Source organism: Portunus trituberculatus, chromosome 12 (assembly GCF_017591435.1).
Source record: "Portunus trituberculatus isolate SZX2019 chromosome 12, ASM1759143v1, whole genome shotgun sequence".
NCBI classification, from domain to species: Eukaryota; Metazoa; Arthropoda; class Malacostraca; order Decapoda; family Portunidae; genus Portunus; species Portunus trituberculatus.
In genome coordinates this window covers 13,333,925-13,353,287 of record NC_059266.1, presented here as the reverse complement: position 1 = coordinate 13,353,287, position 19,363 = coordinate 13,333,925, and the positions used below count along the sequence as shown (strand labels likewise).

Here is a 19,363-nt window from a genome sequence, read left to right as displayed (position 1 = left end):
GTGACTAAGGATACCACACAGACAGACAGACAGACAGACAGACAGACAGAGAGACAGACAGGCAGGCAGGCAGACATGTAGACAGATAGACAGACAGGCAGGCAAGTAGGCATGTAGACAGACAAACAGACAGACAGACAGACAGACAGGCAGGCAGGGATGCAGACAGGCAGACAAGCAGGCAGGCAGGTATGCAGACAGACAGACAGACAGACAGACAGGCAGGCAGGGAGGCAGACAGGCAGACAAGCAGGCAAGCAGGTATGCAGACAGATAGACAGATAAGCAGGCAGGCAGGCAGAAAGACAGACAGACAGACAGACAGACAGACACACAGGCAGGCAGGACAGGGCAGAGACAGACAGACAGACAGACAGGCAGACAGACAGACAGACAGATCGACAGGCAGGCAGGCAGGGAGGGAGGGAGGTAGGCAGGTAGGCAGGCAGGCAGGTAGGCAGGCAGGCAGAGGCAGACAGACAGACAGACAGGCAGGCAGGCAGGCAGGTAGGCAGGTAGGCAGGCAGGCAGACAGGCAGACAGACAGACAGACAGACAGACAGACAGGCAGGCAGACAGGCAGTCAGGGAGACAGGTAGGTAGGCAGGTAAGCAGGCAGACAGACAGACAGACAGGCAGGCAGGGAGGTAGGCAGGTAGGCAGGTAGGCAGGCAGACAGACATGTCAGATGCCTACATCATAAGTGCAATATGAGAAATATGAAGATACAAGAAATAAATATATATGGAAGTATGATAGTTCGCCAGTATGTGGTGTGTAGTCGTATCCAGCCATAAAAGAGTTTAGGAAGGGCAGGAAGGTCAACAGGAAACATTTAATGACCCAGGTCAGTTGACCCAGGGCAGCCCGGGCAGATATATATCGCCCAGGTCATGTAAACATCCGGTGGTATTGTTGTCGTCTTGGATGTTGTTCATACCACACGTGGAGTTCATTTGAGCTTGTACTTGATTGGTGAATGGTACATTCTGAGGGGCGTGTTGTGTGGGTCAAGACACGCCCCCATAAGTTCCTGAAGGGAAATTGTAGAGGATTGGGGCAGAGAGAGAGAGAGAGAGAGGAAGCAGAGAGGACAACCGCGGCTCTAAGCGGGCCACCCTCGGCTGCATAGCTGGGGGCGGCGTTTTGTACTTCATATATAACCAGTAAGTGGAGCTTATAAGTTGCAATGCAGTCTTTTGAGGTAAATTAGAATGGAGGAAGAAACATGATAGGAGGTTTAGGTATTATGTGGTATTAGTTTATTATGGTTTGTGTTTGTACTTTGGTTCATAATGACGTCGTTATATACTTGCGTTTTCATCTATGAGTAAGGGAATTTGTATACGGATACCTACGTATGTGCATGTGTCTTGCTCTGACGAATAAGTTACATAACATATTTTCTAGTGTGTAATTGTGTACGAAGTTAACGTGGTTCCATGTATGGGTACCAAGAGAAAGAGATTACTTGTGGGAAGTCACTTGTATGGAAATATTAATATTTGTCATTATATTTCGGTGGTGTTACGTTGTCATTTTTGTTGAACGGAGTCTGGTAATTATATGTGTATGGTAATATATTTGGTGGTACGTCATGTGGTTGCTTGCATTCATGTACCAAGTAAAGGTCATCCTTATATACGGGTAGCTGGGAAAAAGGGGTAATATTGTACGTACTACGTATGAGATTTACGGATAAATAATGCACCGTGTTCAGATGTTGTAATACGTTATGAAGATATAGTGGATGATGTTTGAAGTGAAATCCGTTTTGATGCGAAAGTACGTACGAGATTAATGTAATTCTTAAGGATGTTTGTAAGAGAAATTGTAATAATTGCAGTGGAGAAGGTGTCATACCCTGGCATGCCACAACCTGGTGGGACATAGCGTGATGCAGCAGTGGCACAAGGATGTAAATAATTACGTCTACGGGAGAATTGTAAAAGGGACCCTGCTGTGAACACGAGAGTGAGAGGCCTAACATAAACAAGAGAGAGGGAAACCAGACATCGGATGGTAAGCAGACCCAAACAAACACTCAAAACAAAATACTCTGGTTACGACGTTGGAGAGTGGTATAGTCAAGACGTGTTTCCCCACGTGTAGTTGAACAGGATGGGTGGTTTTAAATGGCCAATGAACAAGCAGTATTTCATGTTTAGACCAATGGGGAACGTGCTATGAGACTAGGAAAAGTTGAGCCTATGAAACACCAGTAAGGCAATGTTGTGTATACTACGTTTAAGGTTGTTTCTACTACGTTTAAGGTTGTTTCTACATTACCTTCGTATGTGTTCTCGTCCTTACATTGTCACACGTGGACCTCCACATGTCTGATCTCTGAATGGTAGATGGTAAAATGGGCGTGGAGAAAAGGTACGAAACCTTGAGTATTTAAAATAAGCAGAAACCAGCAAGAAGATTTCTAGAATCTTGGCAGAAACGAGAGGAGAAAGCAGAAGGCAGTGGCCGAGAGGAGGAGAAGAAACATTCGAGTCATGGACAGACTCTTTCTTGTATTAGTGAGTAAAGCTCTATAGTTGTTAATGCAGTCTAAGACAATGTTTATGTCATTTAAGTGAAAGGAGGAAACAAATATAGGATGTGTATTTATTAGGATGTTATATTAAGATTTTATGTATGTGTAGTGCAATTCCACAGTTGATGCATTAAGATATATAATATTGAGGAGATAATTACATATGATATATTGTGGTGTATACATTATATGGGCATTTATAGAAGTCAAGCATTGAGTTGATATTGAGATGCATCAGCTGTGAAATTGGCACCTAATGTTTGTGGTTTTATTGTATGTGATTAACATTGATGAAGGATTTACGGAGATAAGGATTTATGGAGATGAGCTTAACATTTCTAAGGGCATTGATTGAATTTGTGTGACATTATGAGCAATCTTGAAAAGTGGTGTAATTAATCTTATATGAATTAAAATTAGAAAATACAATACCGTATAATATATTACCTGCAGTAAGAATAAGTCTTCACTTAGAATAACACGATTGCAACTTGCAACGAACTTCCGAAACTGGTGGCAGCGGTGGGATATTATTGATATTATTGCAATTGCAATCATTGCAGGCGTATAGTTGAGAGTGAAGACAATTAAAAATTCGATCAAGTGCATTGGATGTCACGGATGTAGCGGATGTTAACGAGTAAATATTGAGAATAATTTAATGTTGCTTAATTGTAGATGAAACATATAGTTCATAAATTACGTCAGCGCTCGGTATCGCTTAACGGTAAAGCGAATCAGCAGCCAGCCGTCACAACCTCTAGAATGGCGCAGTCACCCCCTACATCTCCGTTTTCCCCCCCTAAACCGGCTTGCATCAGTACGGGGGAAATTGCGGAAGCGATCACTGACAATGCAAGGGATAATTTTTCCAAGGTAATTGGGTTACCATATTTTGTGGAGGTGAAGAAAGAAGCCCGTCGGTACCAAATGTAAAATGTATCGCCAGCGCTCACGCATGGATAAAGGATTTAGAAAATAGAACAATGACAAACTGGACAGACGAAGGGAGGATAGAGTTGGCCAAGCAATATGCATTGGACAGTGCATATACTCATATGACACACTGTGCAACGCAACATAAAATGATTGGGATGATGTGAGAAAAGCATTCCTTGATATTTATCCAGAGGATAGATCGCTTCCAAGCCTGATCAGTGAATTGTCATCAGTAACTCGACAGCCCAGAGAAACCATAACAGAGCTCTATATCAGAGTAGAAGGGATTGTGGCAAAATTAGAAAGCATGAAACCCACAGGTAAGGAAGTATATAATGATATATTTGTCTCCATCATTGTGAATGCCTTGCCTAAGGATTTTTCTTATATCCTTGCTGATGCAGATATGAAAAGCCTTTATTAGTATACAAAAGCTCTCAAATATGTAGCGTCACACCCCAGCCTTCAGCTACACGACGCTGCAGTACGCAAAGAAAATAGGGTTGTCCCAGTAAACGCAGTGACAGTGAATGCTGTTACTACAGATCACACGATGTATCGCCCTCAGAATGTCAGAAATATACATTGTCAGAGGTGTGGGCGAAATAACCACACCATTCAAAATTGTAGAACCATAGAATGCTTTAGATGTCACAAGTGGGGACATTTCGCGAGTCAGTGCACAGTGAAATTACCACCAATACCACCAAGGGCGAGGCCCACGGTAACTTGTTTCACCTGCGGGTACAGGGGCATGCGAGTAAAGACTGCATGAACAACTCACGTAGGTACACCACATATCAAACACAAAAAAAACGCCAATTTACCACCAACGCAACCACATGAATCGGTGGTAATCACAGCGGTGAATAGTGACACGGGAAATGTTTCTATTGAAGTTCAGATTGAAAATGAGAGTGTATTAGCCTTGATGGACACGGGGGCAGGGGTATCTCTTGTATCGCGTGACGTTGTAGACAAACTTAAAAAGAAACACATTACTCCAACAAATAAGGTAATTCGCAATGCGAGTGGAGATGAAATGTTGACTTCAGGAAAGACTAAGCTAACTTTGACAATTGGAGGTAAGATATACACACATGATTTTGTGATCAGTGAAGATAGAGCCTTGCCATCACAGATAATAATAGGTTTTGACTTTATGAAAAGATATAATGTGAATCTAAATACCAAACCTCTGAAATTATATATTGAAGGAAGGAGAATTGTTATTGTAGAAATACCCATGATGCATGCCATCATGATAACTGAGAGAAGTGAAAAGGAAGCAGTAACAAATGAATCAAAGGATAATCCCAGTTATAAATGCTCAGTAGCTCAGACATCAATATTACAAGGAGTACGAGTGAGTTATGTGACCTTAGAAACAAAGTTAGTGGATAGTGATATCGCTATATTCGAGCCAATTAAAGGAGTTATAGGGTCTCAGTTTTATGTCCAGGTTTAGTGAAATTAGAAAATGACATGGAGAAGAAGAAATCTAGGTTTGTGGTGAGGTATATAAATTTCTCGAGTGAACATGTGCCGTTAGAGCCAGGAAAACATTAGGCTACTTACAGTCATGTCAGAGTGAGGTTCTGCCAAGCGGGAGTGATGAATATACAGTGAATGGTGTGACAGAAGAAAATGAAACAGATAAAATGAAGGCCTTTTCAGAAATCATTAATCACATGTATCCTGAGGAACAAGGAAACATCAAATATTGAAAGAATTAGTTGTTAAATACTCCTCTGTCTTTGCTAGTGATGACGACATTCCAAGTATATCACCCTTTTTCTATCACACCATTCAGTTACAGTCCAGACCTACGTCCAAGAAACCTTATCCCATCCCAGCTTGTTTTTATGATAAGGTAGCTGAACAAATTAAAGTAATGGAGAGCCAGGGTATTATTAGACCATCCAGATCAGCATTTATCTCCCCAGTTGTTCCCATAGTGAAAAAGGATGGAAAAATTAGATTGTGTGTAGATTTCAGGAATTTAAATCAGCATGTGCTGAATGATTCTTACCCATTACCTAATGTGAATAACATTTTGCATAACTTGGGAAAAGGAAAGATGTTTTCATGCCTTGACTTGAAACAAGGTTACCATCAAATACAGTTAAATGAAGAAAGCAAGCCCTGGACTGCATTTGCAACATCAAATGGATTATATGAACATAATGTGCTACCTATGGGTTTAAAGGATTCTCCTGCGGCATTCTGTAGAATTATTAATCAGGTATTGGCTGGATTGACAGGATCTGATACTTTTGTTTATATTGATGATATTATAGTTCAAGGAACAGATCTAGAAAATCATGTAAAGAATTTGGAGAGGGTTCTTCTACGCTTGCAAGATGCTCAGTTGAAAGTAAACCTGAAAAAATGTAATTTCTTTAAGGATAGTGTAAATTATCTAGGACATATTATATCAGCCGAAGGGTTGAAAACACAGCCTAGCAAAATTGAAGTTATTAAGAACATGCCAGCCCCCACAACAGTGAAAGAATTACAGTCCTTCATTGGAATGGCTAACTACTATAGGAAGTTTGTGAGAAACTATGCTGCGATAGCTGCTCCCTTAACTAAACTAACAGCAGGAATGGTGAATGGAAAGAAGAACAATAACCACATAATGTGGAATGAAGAAGCTGATAGGGCTTTTAAGACCTTGAAGCAAGAATTAACACAAAATGTTGTTTTGAAATTTCAGACTTCTCAAAGCCGTTCTTTTTAACGACGGATGCTTCGAGCTTTGCCATCGGGGGATTAATACAACAAAGGGATAGCATGAATAACCTAAGACCCTTATCATTTTTTAGCAGGAAACTGAACAAGGCTGAACTTAATTATAGTACTATTGAAAGAGAGGCTCTGGCAATTGTATATGGGCTTAAGGTAAACAGAGATTTGTGCCTGGGTTACCCTATTTATATTCTCACAGATCACAGACCATTAGTATGGTTGTTGACCACCTCAAATGCAAATAGCAGGATAGTTCGGTGGCAATTAGCTGTTGCAGAGTTTGATATTAAGGTGGAATATATTCCTGGAAAAGCTAACAAGGTAGCAGATCATTTATCCTGGTTGAGGGAAGTGGAAATAAATGAAGGAACTGAACATTTGTTAGCAATAACAGAAAACACAGAAGAAAATATGGTGGATTGGAATCTGAAGGAATTAATAAGGTCACAAGATAACCATGAATTTTATGGCTTATTGAAGAAGTTAATGAGAGAGAATTTAACTGAGCAAGAAATAAAAGGAAAATTAAGTAAGCACAATATTGATAAGAGGTATAAGAAGTTAAAGATATCAGAATTGTCTCTAGACAATAATATGCTTTACAGAGTAAGTCACAACACATATGGAGAAATGACGCGTCAGATATTAGTACCCGAACAGTTTGTGCACACTGCTGTACACCTCGGCCACTCTTTGCCAACTGCGGGGCATGGTGGGCCATCCGTTACCTTAAGTAGGTGTCAGAAATTTGCATATTGGCCAAAAATGAAGGAGGACATTGAAAGATATTGCAGGTCTTGTCTCATCTGTCGTAGGCTTAAGAGGTCGGGGGACGCCCCAGCACCACTGAGAAGATACCCGGATGTTGAGAGACCTTTCCAGCGCATACATATGGATATTGTTGGTCCCATGGGTAGATCGGATAATGGATATATGTATTGTCTTGTTGTGATAGATGTGCTTACTAGATATTTGATTACAAAACCACTGAAAACCAAGTCGGCCGCAGAAGTTGCTAGAATATTTTTTGATGAAGTGATTTGTAAACATGGTATACCTGAGATGTTAGTGACAGACCAAGGTAGGGAATTTGTCAATTCTATATTACAGGGATTAACTGAGTTACTGCATTTCCGACATAGCAAAACTACAGCTTACCATCCTCAAGCAAATGGGATAGTTGAAAGATCAAATGCAACCTTGATTAACATACTGCGCACTTTGGTGCAAGATAATATGAATATCTGGGATACAATGCTCCCAATAGCTACATTTGCATATAATAGTGCTTACCACACAAGTATAAAAGAAAGTCCTTTTATCTCATGTATCTCAGAGATCCAACCATCCCATTTGAAATGATGAAAGAGGAACAAGTTTGGTATAATGTTGATGATTTTAAGCAGGAGATGGCAACAAAAGCAAATAGGGTATATGCTAGGTGTCAGCAATATTTAGAAGAAGCTAAGGAATAAATGAAAAGGCTCAATGTAAGAAGGCAAGGATAAAGACTATTCAAGTTGGAGATAGAGTATATGTCCGCCGAGTACCCACTGCAGGAACCCCCGCAAAGTTGCAACCCGCATATACAGGTCCTTATAGAGTGACAGAAAAGTGAGTGATGTAGTGGTCAAATTAAGAAACATTAGAAATGGTAAGATGACAACATTACACACTGACAGAATAAGAATTATCCATGAAGACAATGCTACCCCTCAGATGAACCCGAATGTCAGACGAGCATATCCGGTACACGAGCCAGGTGAAACAAGGGAAACCAAGTTGACATTGCAGACACCAGATCCTTTTCCAGTGTTCTCAGGGGATGTAGAGCACTGTGTAGATTCAGAATCGGATGACCATTCACTATCAGAAGCGACTCATGGTGTTGATGAGGAAATTCATAATGTAACTGAGAATTTGCAAGAAGAATATCAAGGTGAAGCTACCACGTCAGTCCCATACAGTTTACGGTCGAGGACAAGTGTGCCGAATCTTCCGTTTGTAATGCATAAGCCCTTAGAATATAGTAAAAGAAAATAAATAAAATAAAATAAAATGAAATGTTCCTTTGCAGACTGTGGGGCTATGCATGGGATACGTTCAAGCCTGGGATGTACCCCAAAGCTCACCTCCTCAACAAGGGATGAGTTTCTCCCAAGACCATCAACTACTTGTAACTGGACAAGCTTATGTGGTGCCTTTTTTGTTGAAATTGGAGGATATCTATGAGCCAATTAAAAAAACCATCAATATCACTCAGAATATAATATATAATTTAAATGAAATTGCAGGAGATGATTTTATCATCAATCAGAATATGATATATAATTTAGATGAAATTGAGGGAGATGATTTTATCTTGTTTACCTCTTTGATTTCTCAGCATATCCTGGCTTTTCAAGAAAGATTAAAAAATTTGCATGCTTCAATGCAGGATTTCCTAATGCATATTGTGGCCAATGACATTCCTCAACCTAGAAGAAAAAAAAGGGGGGCAATAAATTTTATAGGATCTTTTGCAAACACATTATTTGGGACTGCTACACAAGATCAAGTTGATATTATTCATAAAAGATTACAATCGTTAGACTCCTTCACAGAAGAGGAAAGAAAACTCCTCAATGTTCATTCCCATGTTATCAATGTCACTCTCAATGAACTAACAAATGTTCATCAAACATTGGAAAAACTAGAAACTGCTACCCGTGTTACTAAGACCCTTATGACTAAGATGGAAAACATATAGAAAATAATGAAAATCCATTCTTTCACTGGAGATTTTACTGCATGTCCAGCTAGCCTTGACATCCATTGCAGCTGATCATATTAATTTTAAGATAGGATTACAAAGTATGATGGAAACCCATATTTCTCCTAATATTGTGACAAATGCATTTTTATTACAACTTTTAGATGAGATATCAGTTAAACATGAGTTATTGTTTCCTCCTAAACCAGAATATTTAGGATTACACAGAGCTGCTATTCGTGTAATCCATAAGACTGCATTACATGACTTGAGCTTCTACTTACTCGTTCCTTTGCGAGGAATTCCAGCTGACACCTTTGATGTCTTCAGGATGACCTCCCTTCCTTTTCCTATTTCTAAATCAGATGCTTTTTTAATGCATCAACCTTCAAGGAAATATTTAGTGATTAACAAGGCAAGAAATCAATTTTTTGACTGATGATTTTGATGATTGTAGGATGTCTGATGATATATTGATATGTCCTCCCAACCAACCTATATATTCCACTAACACTGATTGTTGTGAGGTTGCTATTTTTCTGCACAAGCCTTCTGTCTCTGATATATGTAACACGCTGATTGTGAAGTCTTTCAAGCCTATTTTTGTTGATCAGCCATCTGGGTGGAATTATGCCACAAGCAAACCACTAGATATTACTGTGAATTGTAACAACTCCTCCATTCCTACTACTAGACACATTATTAATGGTACTGGCCTTCTGAAAGTGAGTCAGGTTGTTCTATACATAGTGATACATTTTCTCTCCCTGCTTCCTCTCATTATATTGCTGAAGCTCCTATGGTTATTCAACCTTATCCCCTTACTACTCCCATTGCCTTCTCATCCTGGGAACATTCTGTTATTGTGAATACCACTAATATCAGCATTCCCGACAGTTTTGGTCTTGAGCCCTGGTCTGTCCCAAAATATATTGCACATATGCAGCCGCTGGCGAAACAGTCCCCTCCTACGGCACTCGACTGGCACAACTGGAAGGACTGGCTCTGGATCCTATTGCCTATTGGGGTCATCGCGGCCGGCCTGGTGGCCTACCGCATCTACCGACCCTGTGCACTCCTTGGCTTGGCACAGGCTGCGCCAGCCCAGGTGACTGTCAGCACACAACGCCAGCTCAATCCAGAGGACACCGCTTATCACGCATGCCCTCACCACTAGCAGTTCGCGCCGGGACGCGCTACTAAGGATGGGGGTATGTCATACCCTGGCATGCCACAGCCTGGTGGGACATAGCGTGATGCAGCAGTGGCACAAGGATGTAAATAATTACGTCTACGGGAGAATTGTAAAAGGGACCCTGCTGTGAACACGAGAGTGAGAGGCCTAACATAAAAAAGAGAGAGGGAAACCAGACATCGGATGGTACGCAGACCCAAACAAACACTCAAAACAAAATACTCTGGTTACGACGTTGGAGAGTGGTATAGTCAAGACGTGTTTCCCCACGTGTAGTTGAACAGGATGGGTGGTTTTAAATGGCCAATGAACAAGCAGTATTTCATGTTTAGACCAATGGTGAACGTGCTATGAGACTAGGGAAAAGTTGAGCCTATGAAACACCAGTAAGGCAATGTTGTGTATACTACGTTTAAGGTTGTTTCTACTACGTTTAAGGTTGTTTCTACATTACCTTCGTATGTGTTCTCGTCCTTACATTGTCACACGTGGACCTCCACATGTCTGATCTCTGAATGGTAGATGGTAAAATGGGCGTGGAGAAAAGGTACGAAACCTTGAGTATTTAAAATAAGCAGAAACCAGCAAGAAGATTTCTAGAATCTTGGCAGAAACGAGAGGAGAAAGCAGAAGGCAGTGGCCGAGAGGAGGAGAAGAAACACAGACAGACAGACAGGCAGACAGGGAGGGAGGGAGGTAGGCAGGCAGGCAGGCAGGCAGGCAGGCAGGCAGGCAGGCAGACAGACAGACAGACAGACAGGCAGGCAGGGAGGTAGGCAGGTAGGCAGGTAGGCAGGCAGACAGACAGACAGACAGACAGGACAGGCAGAGGGAGGTAGGCAGGTAGGTAGGCAGGGAGACAGACAGACAGACAGACAGACAGACAGACAGACAGGCAGATAGTCAGGGAGACAGGTAGGTAGGCAGGTAAGCAGGCAGACAGGCAGGCAGGGAGACAGGTAGGTAGGCACGTAGGCAGGCAGACAGACAGACAGACAGACAGGCAGGCAGGGAGGTAGGCTGGTAGGCAGGCAGGCAGACAGACAGACAGCAGGCAGAGAGGCAGGTAGGTAGGCAGACAGTAGGCAGGCAGGCAGGTAGACAGACAGACAGACAGACAGACAGACAGACAGACAGACAGACAGGCAGGGAGGTAGGCTGGTAGGCAGGCAGGCAGACAGACAGACAGACAGACAGACAGGCAGGCAGGTAGGCAGACAGACAGACAGTCAGACAGGCAGGCAGGGAGGCAGGTAAGTAGGCAGGTAGGCAGGCAGACAGACAGACAGACAGACAGACAGACAGAGACAGACAGACCGACAGGCAGGTAGGGAGGTAGGCAAACAGACAGACAGACAGACAGACAGTCAGGGAGGTAGGCAGGTAGACAGGCAGACAAACAGACAGGCAGGCAGGGAGACAGGTAGGTAGGCAAGCAGACGGACAGACAGACAGACAGACAGGCAGACAGACAGACAGGGAGGTAGGCAGGTAGGCAGGCAGACAGACAGACAGGCAGGCAGGGAGGCAGGTAGGTAGGCAAGCAGACAGACATACAGACAGACAGACAGACAGACAGGGAGACAGACAGAAAGACAGACAGGCAGGCAGGGAGGCAGGTAGGCAGGCAGGCAGGCAGACAGACAGACAGACAGACAGTGTTACGACCGTCAGATATTTAATATATTGTATTGTGTTTTAGCTTAAGTTGTGATGGCGCCCTGACAGTAATATCTTCGTCGTGTATATATTTGTAATGCTTTCAGGACGGCCTTTCTTATGTATGTAATATTTACCCATTTATTATTTTATTGTATGTTACATTAGTGTTTCGTGATTCGTATACATTTATTGTAATAATGTACTTCTATGCTTCTAGTGTAAGCGGGTGCCTGTCGGATATTTTAGAGAGTGTCGTTACGTCATGTTTGCTATTGTCTTTGTGAGAGGAAGGCGATGGTGCCGGGACCAATGAGATGGTATTCTGATCACGCCCTCTGGCAGGTTTAGAGAGTGTTAGCCAATGGGTGCTCAGATGACATCATGTGACGTAATGTTTTCCCCTCGGACAAAGGCCTGTGAACCGACGCCACAATCTCAGACCACACTGGAGTGCCTGAAGGCTTGGACCTGTGACCGCCACTCCGCTCCCTTCATATCTCTGGCTGAGTATCTTACTCCTTATTTCTCTGATCGTAGGGATTCTGGTTCTCCTTGGCACTTATTTAAGTCACTGTGTTTTGTGACGTGTGAATATTTTGGGTGTTTTGGGTGTTATCTGGTATATATGGTGATTTCTCTTTCTCCAGCGCAGGAGACGCTGTCGTCCATTTTGTGAGCGGGTAAGCCAAGAGAGATTTTGGGTGTTTATTGTGGTTGTATTACCTAACAATCATATTATTTGTGGTGATTTACTCATTATTGTGTGTACCAGCCAGAGGGGAGGGCAAGTGTGTGGTGAATTTATTTACTTATTACTTCTAGTAAGTGTGGTACTTATTTATTTATTTTTGTGGTCTCATATTACACCTTTTTTCACCCTTAAGTATCTTATTTATTATATTTCTTGGTGCTAATGAGTTATTTCTTTTGTTGTGTATGTGGTGTTGAGCTGCAGGTGTGTTGACACCCCCACGGGTGACTTATTTCAGTATTGAGCAGTTAGGTTAAACTTATTTACCTGATTTATTATATTTTGTGATTCTATATTTTTGTGAGTGCTATTATTTTCTCTATTTGGATGTGATTACTATACTTTTAACTTTCCACGGACCTTAAGTTTAATTTTGTTTGTTGTTAAGTTAACTTTGCTTATTTTTGTTAATAAATTAGTTAAGGATTTAAATTATTTCTCTTAACCTTTCCTTATTATTAGTTTTTCAGTTCTGTTACACCCTTGAACAGCCTTTTGCGTTAAGAACCGTTGCATTGAAGCCAAGTCACTCTTGACTACTTATCTTAATTTTTGTATTTAATAAGAGTGATTAATCTAATCAGTGACTGGTGCCCACAGCTCCTTGAGGGCACTGGGTCCGGCTGCTTGAAGGTCGTAACAACAGACAGACAGACAGACAGACAGGCAGACAGACAGACAGACAGGGAGGCAGGCAGGCAGGCAGGCTGGCTGGCTGGCTGTAGACAAAGATAGACAGACTGACAGACAGACAGACAGACAGACAGACAGGCAGGCAGGCAGGGAGGCAGGCAGGCAAACAGGTAGGCAGGCAGGCAGGCAGGCTGTAGACAGAGACAGGCAGACAAACAGACAGACAGGCAGGAAGGCTGTAGACAGAGACAGACAGACAGACAGACAGACAGACAGGCAGGCAGGGAGGCAGGCAGGTAGGCTGTAGATAGAGAAAGACAGACAGATAGACAGACAGACATGCAGGCAGGTAGGAAGGGAGGCAGTCAGGCAGACTGCAGACAGAGACAGACAGACAGACAGAGAGAGACAGACAGACGGACAGGCATTCAGACAGGCAGGCAGGCAGACAGGCTGTAGACAGAGACAGACAGACAGGGAGAGAGAGAGCTCCGGAGTTTATCAGTAGAAGGAATGTTAATTAATGGCACAGTCACTCGAGCATTTTCTGGACAGCATTGCCTGTCTCTGTTAGCGCCTTATTCAAAAACATTTCCCTCCCTCACCGTGACCATTTTTCAAAGACTACAGAGACGATTGGCTGAGCCCTAAGTAGCATTCCTTCTGTTCATAATGCAGAAAAAGTGACAACTTGTCACTAGAATTACAGAAACATCCTTAAAACCTGTGTCACTTCAAGTAGACATCTTTGAATATAGTGAAGGTGCGGTGAGGAAGTGTTAGAGTAATAGATCCAACAATTATTCTCCAGTATAAGGCTCAGAGATAAGTGGAGGAGCAAGGACCTCACACTGGTTAGTAGGTAATGAAGAAAAACCTAACCAAATCACAGGGAAAGTGTCAAGCTGCAATGTTCTGCCAAGCCAATATCGACACACTCCCTGCATGGTCACACGGAGTTCCAGAGTTCCTTTTCTTTTTTTCCTCTTTTCTTATGAGTTGTAGCGCCGATTTCTGCCTCGTGTTTAGATCGTGCCGTGTCTGACAGTGACAAAATAAAACAAACCAAACGCCGCTGTCTGCCACACAACACTTGCTGCGTTATTCAGAGTGCTGGGATTACGGAGCACCGTCGCCCCCTCCACTTGTTAACTCTTGCAGTAGCGAAGTGAACCGAATAGTGATGGCAGATGGCAAAATATAGGTAACAAAAAGCATAGAGAGTTTGTGCGTTTACATATTACTGAAGTGGCTAAAAGAGTGAATATACCAGTTAACTCTTGCATTAGTTGCTTGAAGTGGCTAAAAGAGTGAACATACCAGTTAACTCTTGCATTAGTTACTGTGTAGACAGAACAGTGACGGAGGAAAGGAAAGACAGAAACAAACAAAGGATTTCAGTGTTGACTAGTGACATGGCTGAAAAAAGAGTTATTAGTGAGGTGGCTGGAATAATATTAGTCACTAGAAAATCATGACAAACAATTTGAGAACAGTCAGTTTCACTATCACTGAGTATAAAAACACGCTTGAAAATCCCCGTAACTTTCACTAGAGCTGCTAAATCATTACTAGCATTACTAGCATCACTAACACTCCTTTGAAACCCTCAGTAACTTCCATTAGAGCTTGTTTGGCACTAGAAGTTAACCAAGGGCATCACAAAGAGAAAAAAAAGGAAAAGAAAAAAATCTCACCGGAAATGCCAGTCGCCTTGCATGTCCGAGAGAGTTAGTCCCCCAAAAAGGGATAACTATTTGACATGTTTCTTGTGTCTAATACTTTGTTAGCGCACATACACGTAGTTCATAGTTCACGGTTTTATTGGCCACAACATCATGTACACACTACAGAGAAAGTCATTTAACAATATTGGTCTATGGGTCCAACATAATTCAGTGCCATAGAATTCATATTTATTACATGGAAAAGATAACATGACACCAATGACAACCAATGTATCAAAACTAATTACCAAAACACGCCAAATTATAACTGACTATGAGTGTATAAGTTCAAGATAGAGCTTGTAATAATACATGAACTTGTATCGTGAAAGAGCCACTGCACATTTCTTGCATTGTAGTGAATGTATGTGTGTCTCGAATGTGTTGCGAGAGGGGACACTGCTGGATTGCATAAACCTGTGTCGGCACCTGTCCGCAGGGACACCGCCGCTCCTCTAGAGGCAGGCGGCCACACCACCCCCCCTATTCCACCTTCCCACCCCAACTGCTAACCAGTGTGCTGAGAGACGAAATCCAGTGAAAAAAAACCTTAGGTGTTCTGTGATTCCTTTCCTGCATGAGTAAATGTCATGAACTGATAAACTAGGATTAATTTGTTTATGTGTTGCTCTCCTGGATGAATTTGAGGAAGATGTGTCACGCTTAAGTCTTCCCGTCATCATTTTAAAGAACATTCTTTGTCAGCCTAGCACGAGGTCCTTTAGTGGAGAGTAACCCAATTCCACATAGCATGTGTCATTACAAGTTGATGTTCTTACCCCAAGCAGTTGTTTAATACACAAGTTGTACAGTTCAGTTACAGGCCTCAAAGCAGCATTTAGCCAAGACTCACTGTCGTACACTTTCTTGATGTAGATCGTGTGATTCTCTCTCTCTCTCTCTCTCTCTCTCTCTCTCTCTCTCTCTCTCTCTCTCTCTCTCTCTCTCTCTCTCTCTCTCTCTCTCTCTCTCCCCATTAGATATTTTCATTCATTCATTTAGTATTATTTCATTTTTTTCTTAAGCTTTTTTTCTTTATTGTTATGAGGGTGCCAGGTAAGGGATAAAAAGTTAATAGGGAGAGGAAACCAAAGGATTTTTACCACTTCTAGAAGAATATATATAATAATACACGTAGGAAAGACGTCAGAGCCGGTTGACTTTTTCATGTAAGAGAAACTTTGACCACGAGCACCAAGAAGGCCAGAAAAAAGGTCCCATTGAAGGCACCAAACCCTGTAGAGTAGTTACAATCTGGATGTGTGTGGATGCTCATATCCAATAGTCACTACGTAAATATGGGGAAATACAGACAGACAGACAGACATGGCAGGGAGACAGGGAGTTCCGGAGTTTACGATTGAAAGGAATGTTGATTAATGGTGCAGTCACTCGAGCACTTTTCTGGACAATATTATCTCTTCCAGTAGTGGTCGTGGGATAATCCTTGTCTTCGGCTCCCACTGTTATGTTGTCACTTCGGCTCCCACTGTTATATTGTCTCTTGTACATGTATCTGGGAGGTCCGGAGCTAATGTGGACGAATCACGATACTATGTAATCTCTTTTAGTGCGATAAACAACGCCTCACTGCACTACAAGCAACGAAATCTTAGAACGGATCGACAGGAAGCAAAGCAAAGTGAGTTAGAGTAATAGATCCAACAATTCTTCACCATTATAAGGCTCAGAGATGACTGGAGGAGCAAGGGCCTCACAGTGGTTAGTAGGTAATGAAGAAACACATAACAACATCACAGGAAAAGTGTCAAGCTGCAATGTTCTGCCAAGCCAATATCGACACACTCCCTGCATGGTCACACGGAGTTCCAGAGTTCCTTTTCTTCTTTTCCTCTTTTCTTTTTCTCTTATGAGATCTATCCCCGATTTTTGCCTTGTGTTTTGATCGTGAAGTGTCTGACAGTGACAAAGCACAACACACAACACTTGCTGCGTTATTTGGAGTGTGCTGGGATTATGTAGCAGTCTCTCCCTCTCCACCTGTTAACTCTTGCATTAGCGAAGTGTTCAGAAGAGTGACGGGAGATGAAAAAATATAGATAAAAAAAGATCAGAAAATTCGTGAGTTTATATATTACTGAAGTGGCTAAAAGAGTGAACGTATTGGTTATCTCTTGCATTAGTTACTTTGTAGACAGAATAGCGACGGAGGAAGGGAGAGGCAGAAACAAGCAAAGAATTCCAGAGTTAACGAGTGACCTGGCTGAGAAAAAGAGTTATTAGTGAGGTGACTGAAGTAATAATGAAGTCACTACAATATAATGACAAACACTTTGAGGACAGCCAGTTTAACTATCACTGGATATAAAAACACGCTTGAAAATCCCCGTAACTTTCAGTACAGCTGCTAAATCATTACTAACATCATTGCTTATGTACCAACTACCAGGTAGGGAGACAAAATATTGAAGGAAAATTTTCAACCATCAGTTAAGAAATCTTCCACTCAGTCTTCAATTAAGTTATGTCAACAAATAAAATCAGAAAGCTGAAGCGAACCACTCTCTCTCTCTCTCTCTCTCTCTCTCTCTCTCTCTCTCTCTCTCTCTCTCTCTCTCTCTCTCTCTCTCTCTCTCTCTCTCTCTCTCTCTCTCTTGTTAACACTGCATAACATAATAGCTTTGCAAACTTCTGTCTTCATGTATAAATGCCTTCATACTTTTCAGCCTCATTGTGATTTTCAATTTATGCTAAATACTTTTCATTCCCGTAGAACAAATAACCTAATTTTACCATAATACAGAACTTCACATACTCAAAGATTCATATCCTACAGAGGAGTAAAACACTGGAATCAACTTCCGCAAAATGTAAAAGACAGCCCTTCATGTAATGTATTTAAAAACAAAATAAAAGAAATCTATTTGTAGATCATGTAGTTAACAATGATTCATATTTAGTTAGTTGTAATTATTGTCAGAGTAGGCCTGGTTTGCCTTCGTTGGCGTTGTGATTGCTGGATTTTCTCAAAACGTCTGTAATAGAGTCTTACTCAACAGACCTACCCCTATGATTCTATTATTTTGATTTTATTTTGTAATGTATAATTCTTTTAGGCCAATAAATGTATCAGTACCAATATCTCTCTCTCTCTCTCTCTCTCTCTCTCTCTCTCTCTCTCTCTCTCTCTCTCTCTCTCTCTCTCTCTCTCTCTGACACAAGCACTAGCGTCGTGTCCCTTCCTCGTAAGTAAACCCAGCCTGCTCTTCGCGGCACGCAGAAGAAATAGAACGTTTTGTTAAGGTATTTAATGAAGGCTATTAATGGCGCCGCCAAAGCGGTGCCCATGACCCGGTGCAATAATAATAATAATAATAATAATAATAATAATAATAATAATAATAATAATAATAATAATAATAATAATAATAATAATGATGATAATAATAATGATAATAATAATAATGATAATAACAATAATAAAAAACAATAATAATTATAATATTAATAATAGAAATAATAACAATAATAATAATAATAATAATAATAATAATAATAATAATAATAAATAATGATAATAATGATAATATTGAAAATAACAATGATAATTATAATAATAATAATAATAATAATAATAATAATAATAATAATAATAATAATAATAATAATAATAATAATAATAATAATAATAATAATAATAAAATAATAATAATAATAATAATAATAATAATAATAATAATAATAATAATAATAATAATAATGAAAATACTATTATTAATAATAATGATAATATTGATAATAATAATAATAATAATAATAATAATAATAATAATAATAATAATAATAATAATAAAAATAATAATATATAAATAAATAAATATATATGTAAATAAAAAAAAGATAAAATAATCATGAGTTATGAAAAATAGTGGGCGAGAATGAGGACATATCATGGTGTTAGGAACATGGACACATTAATAATCGGCAATTATATATTTTTAAGTTGCTTCTTAAAGGAATGTATTGAATGTAAAATTTTTGAATTAAGAGGAACAGAGTACTAGATTTTATGAGCGAGGTAAGCAAGAGAATGTTGAAAGACTGTTAGGTTATGTGCAGGTACACGTAAATCTTCATGAGTACTGGTGAAATAACTGACCTTCTTGCACTAGATGTTCAACAACTACATTTTTAATGACCTCTTTAGTCATGTGAGACGTGATGGGAATATCAAAATGTTTAGCGATGGCTTTCCACTGGTCCTTCCTTATATTAGCACCTTTAAGTTGTTCCAGAGAAGGGTCAGCACAAAAATCTTCAACGTTAAACTGAGCGGAAGCCATATTAAATAGATGTTAAACAACAACAAAAAAATTATAAGCGAATTACTTAGGAACTTGGCAGAGTGATAATAAAGGCAACCTTGGAAATTACCTAGATTATACTT

At 40.6% G+C, this 19,363-nt stretch overlaps 1 protein-coding gene across 1 annotated transcript; it reads left to right on the top strand.

Moving 5' to 3' along the window:
• The first annotated feature begins 5,206 nt into the window (after positions 1 to 5,206).
• On the top strand, positions 5,207 to 8,984 carry LOC123502806. The gene is made up of 2 exons (XM_045252071.1): positions 5,207 to 5,729; positions 8,313 to 8,984. Exons 1-2 carry the CDS (start codon positions 5,379 to 5,381, stop codon positions 8,982 to 8,984), a joined length of 1,023 nt encoding a protein of 340 aa, XP_045108006.1. The 5' UTR covers positions 5,207 to 5,378.
• Positions 8,985 to 19,363: the final 10,379 nt, after the last annotated feature.

Bases quoted from the DNA above. Each gene is read 5' to 3' on its own strand.
- LOC123502806 (XM_045252071.1), top strand. From the start codon at position 5,379: ATGGAGAGCCAGGGTATTATTAGACCATCCAGATCAGCATTTATCTCC. The intron at 5,730-8,312 runs GTATTGGCTGGA...GTTCCTTTGCAG, and splicing joins TCTGTAGAATTATTAATCAG to ACTGTGGGGCTATGCATGGG.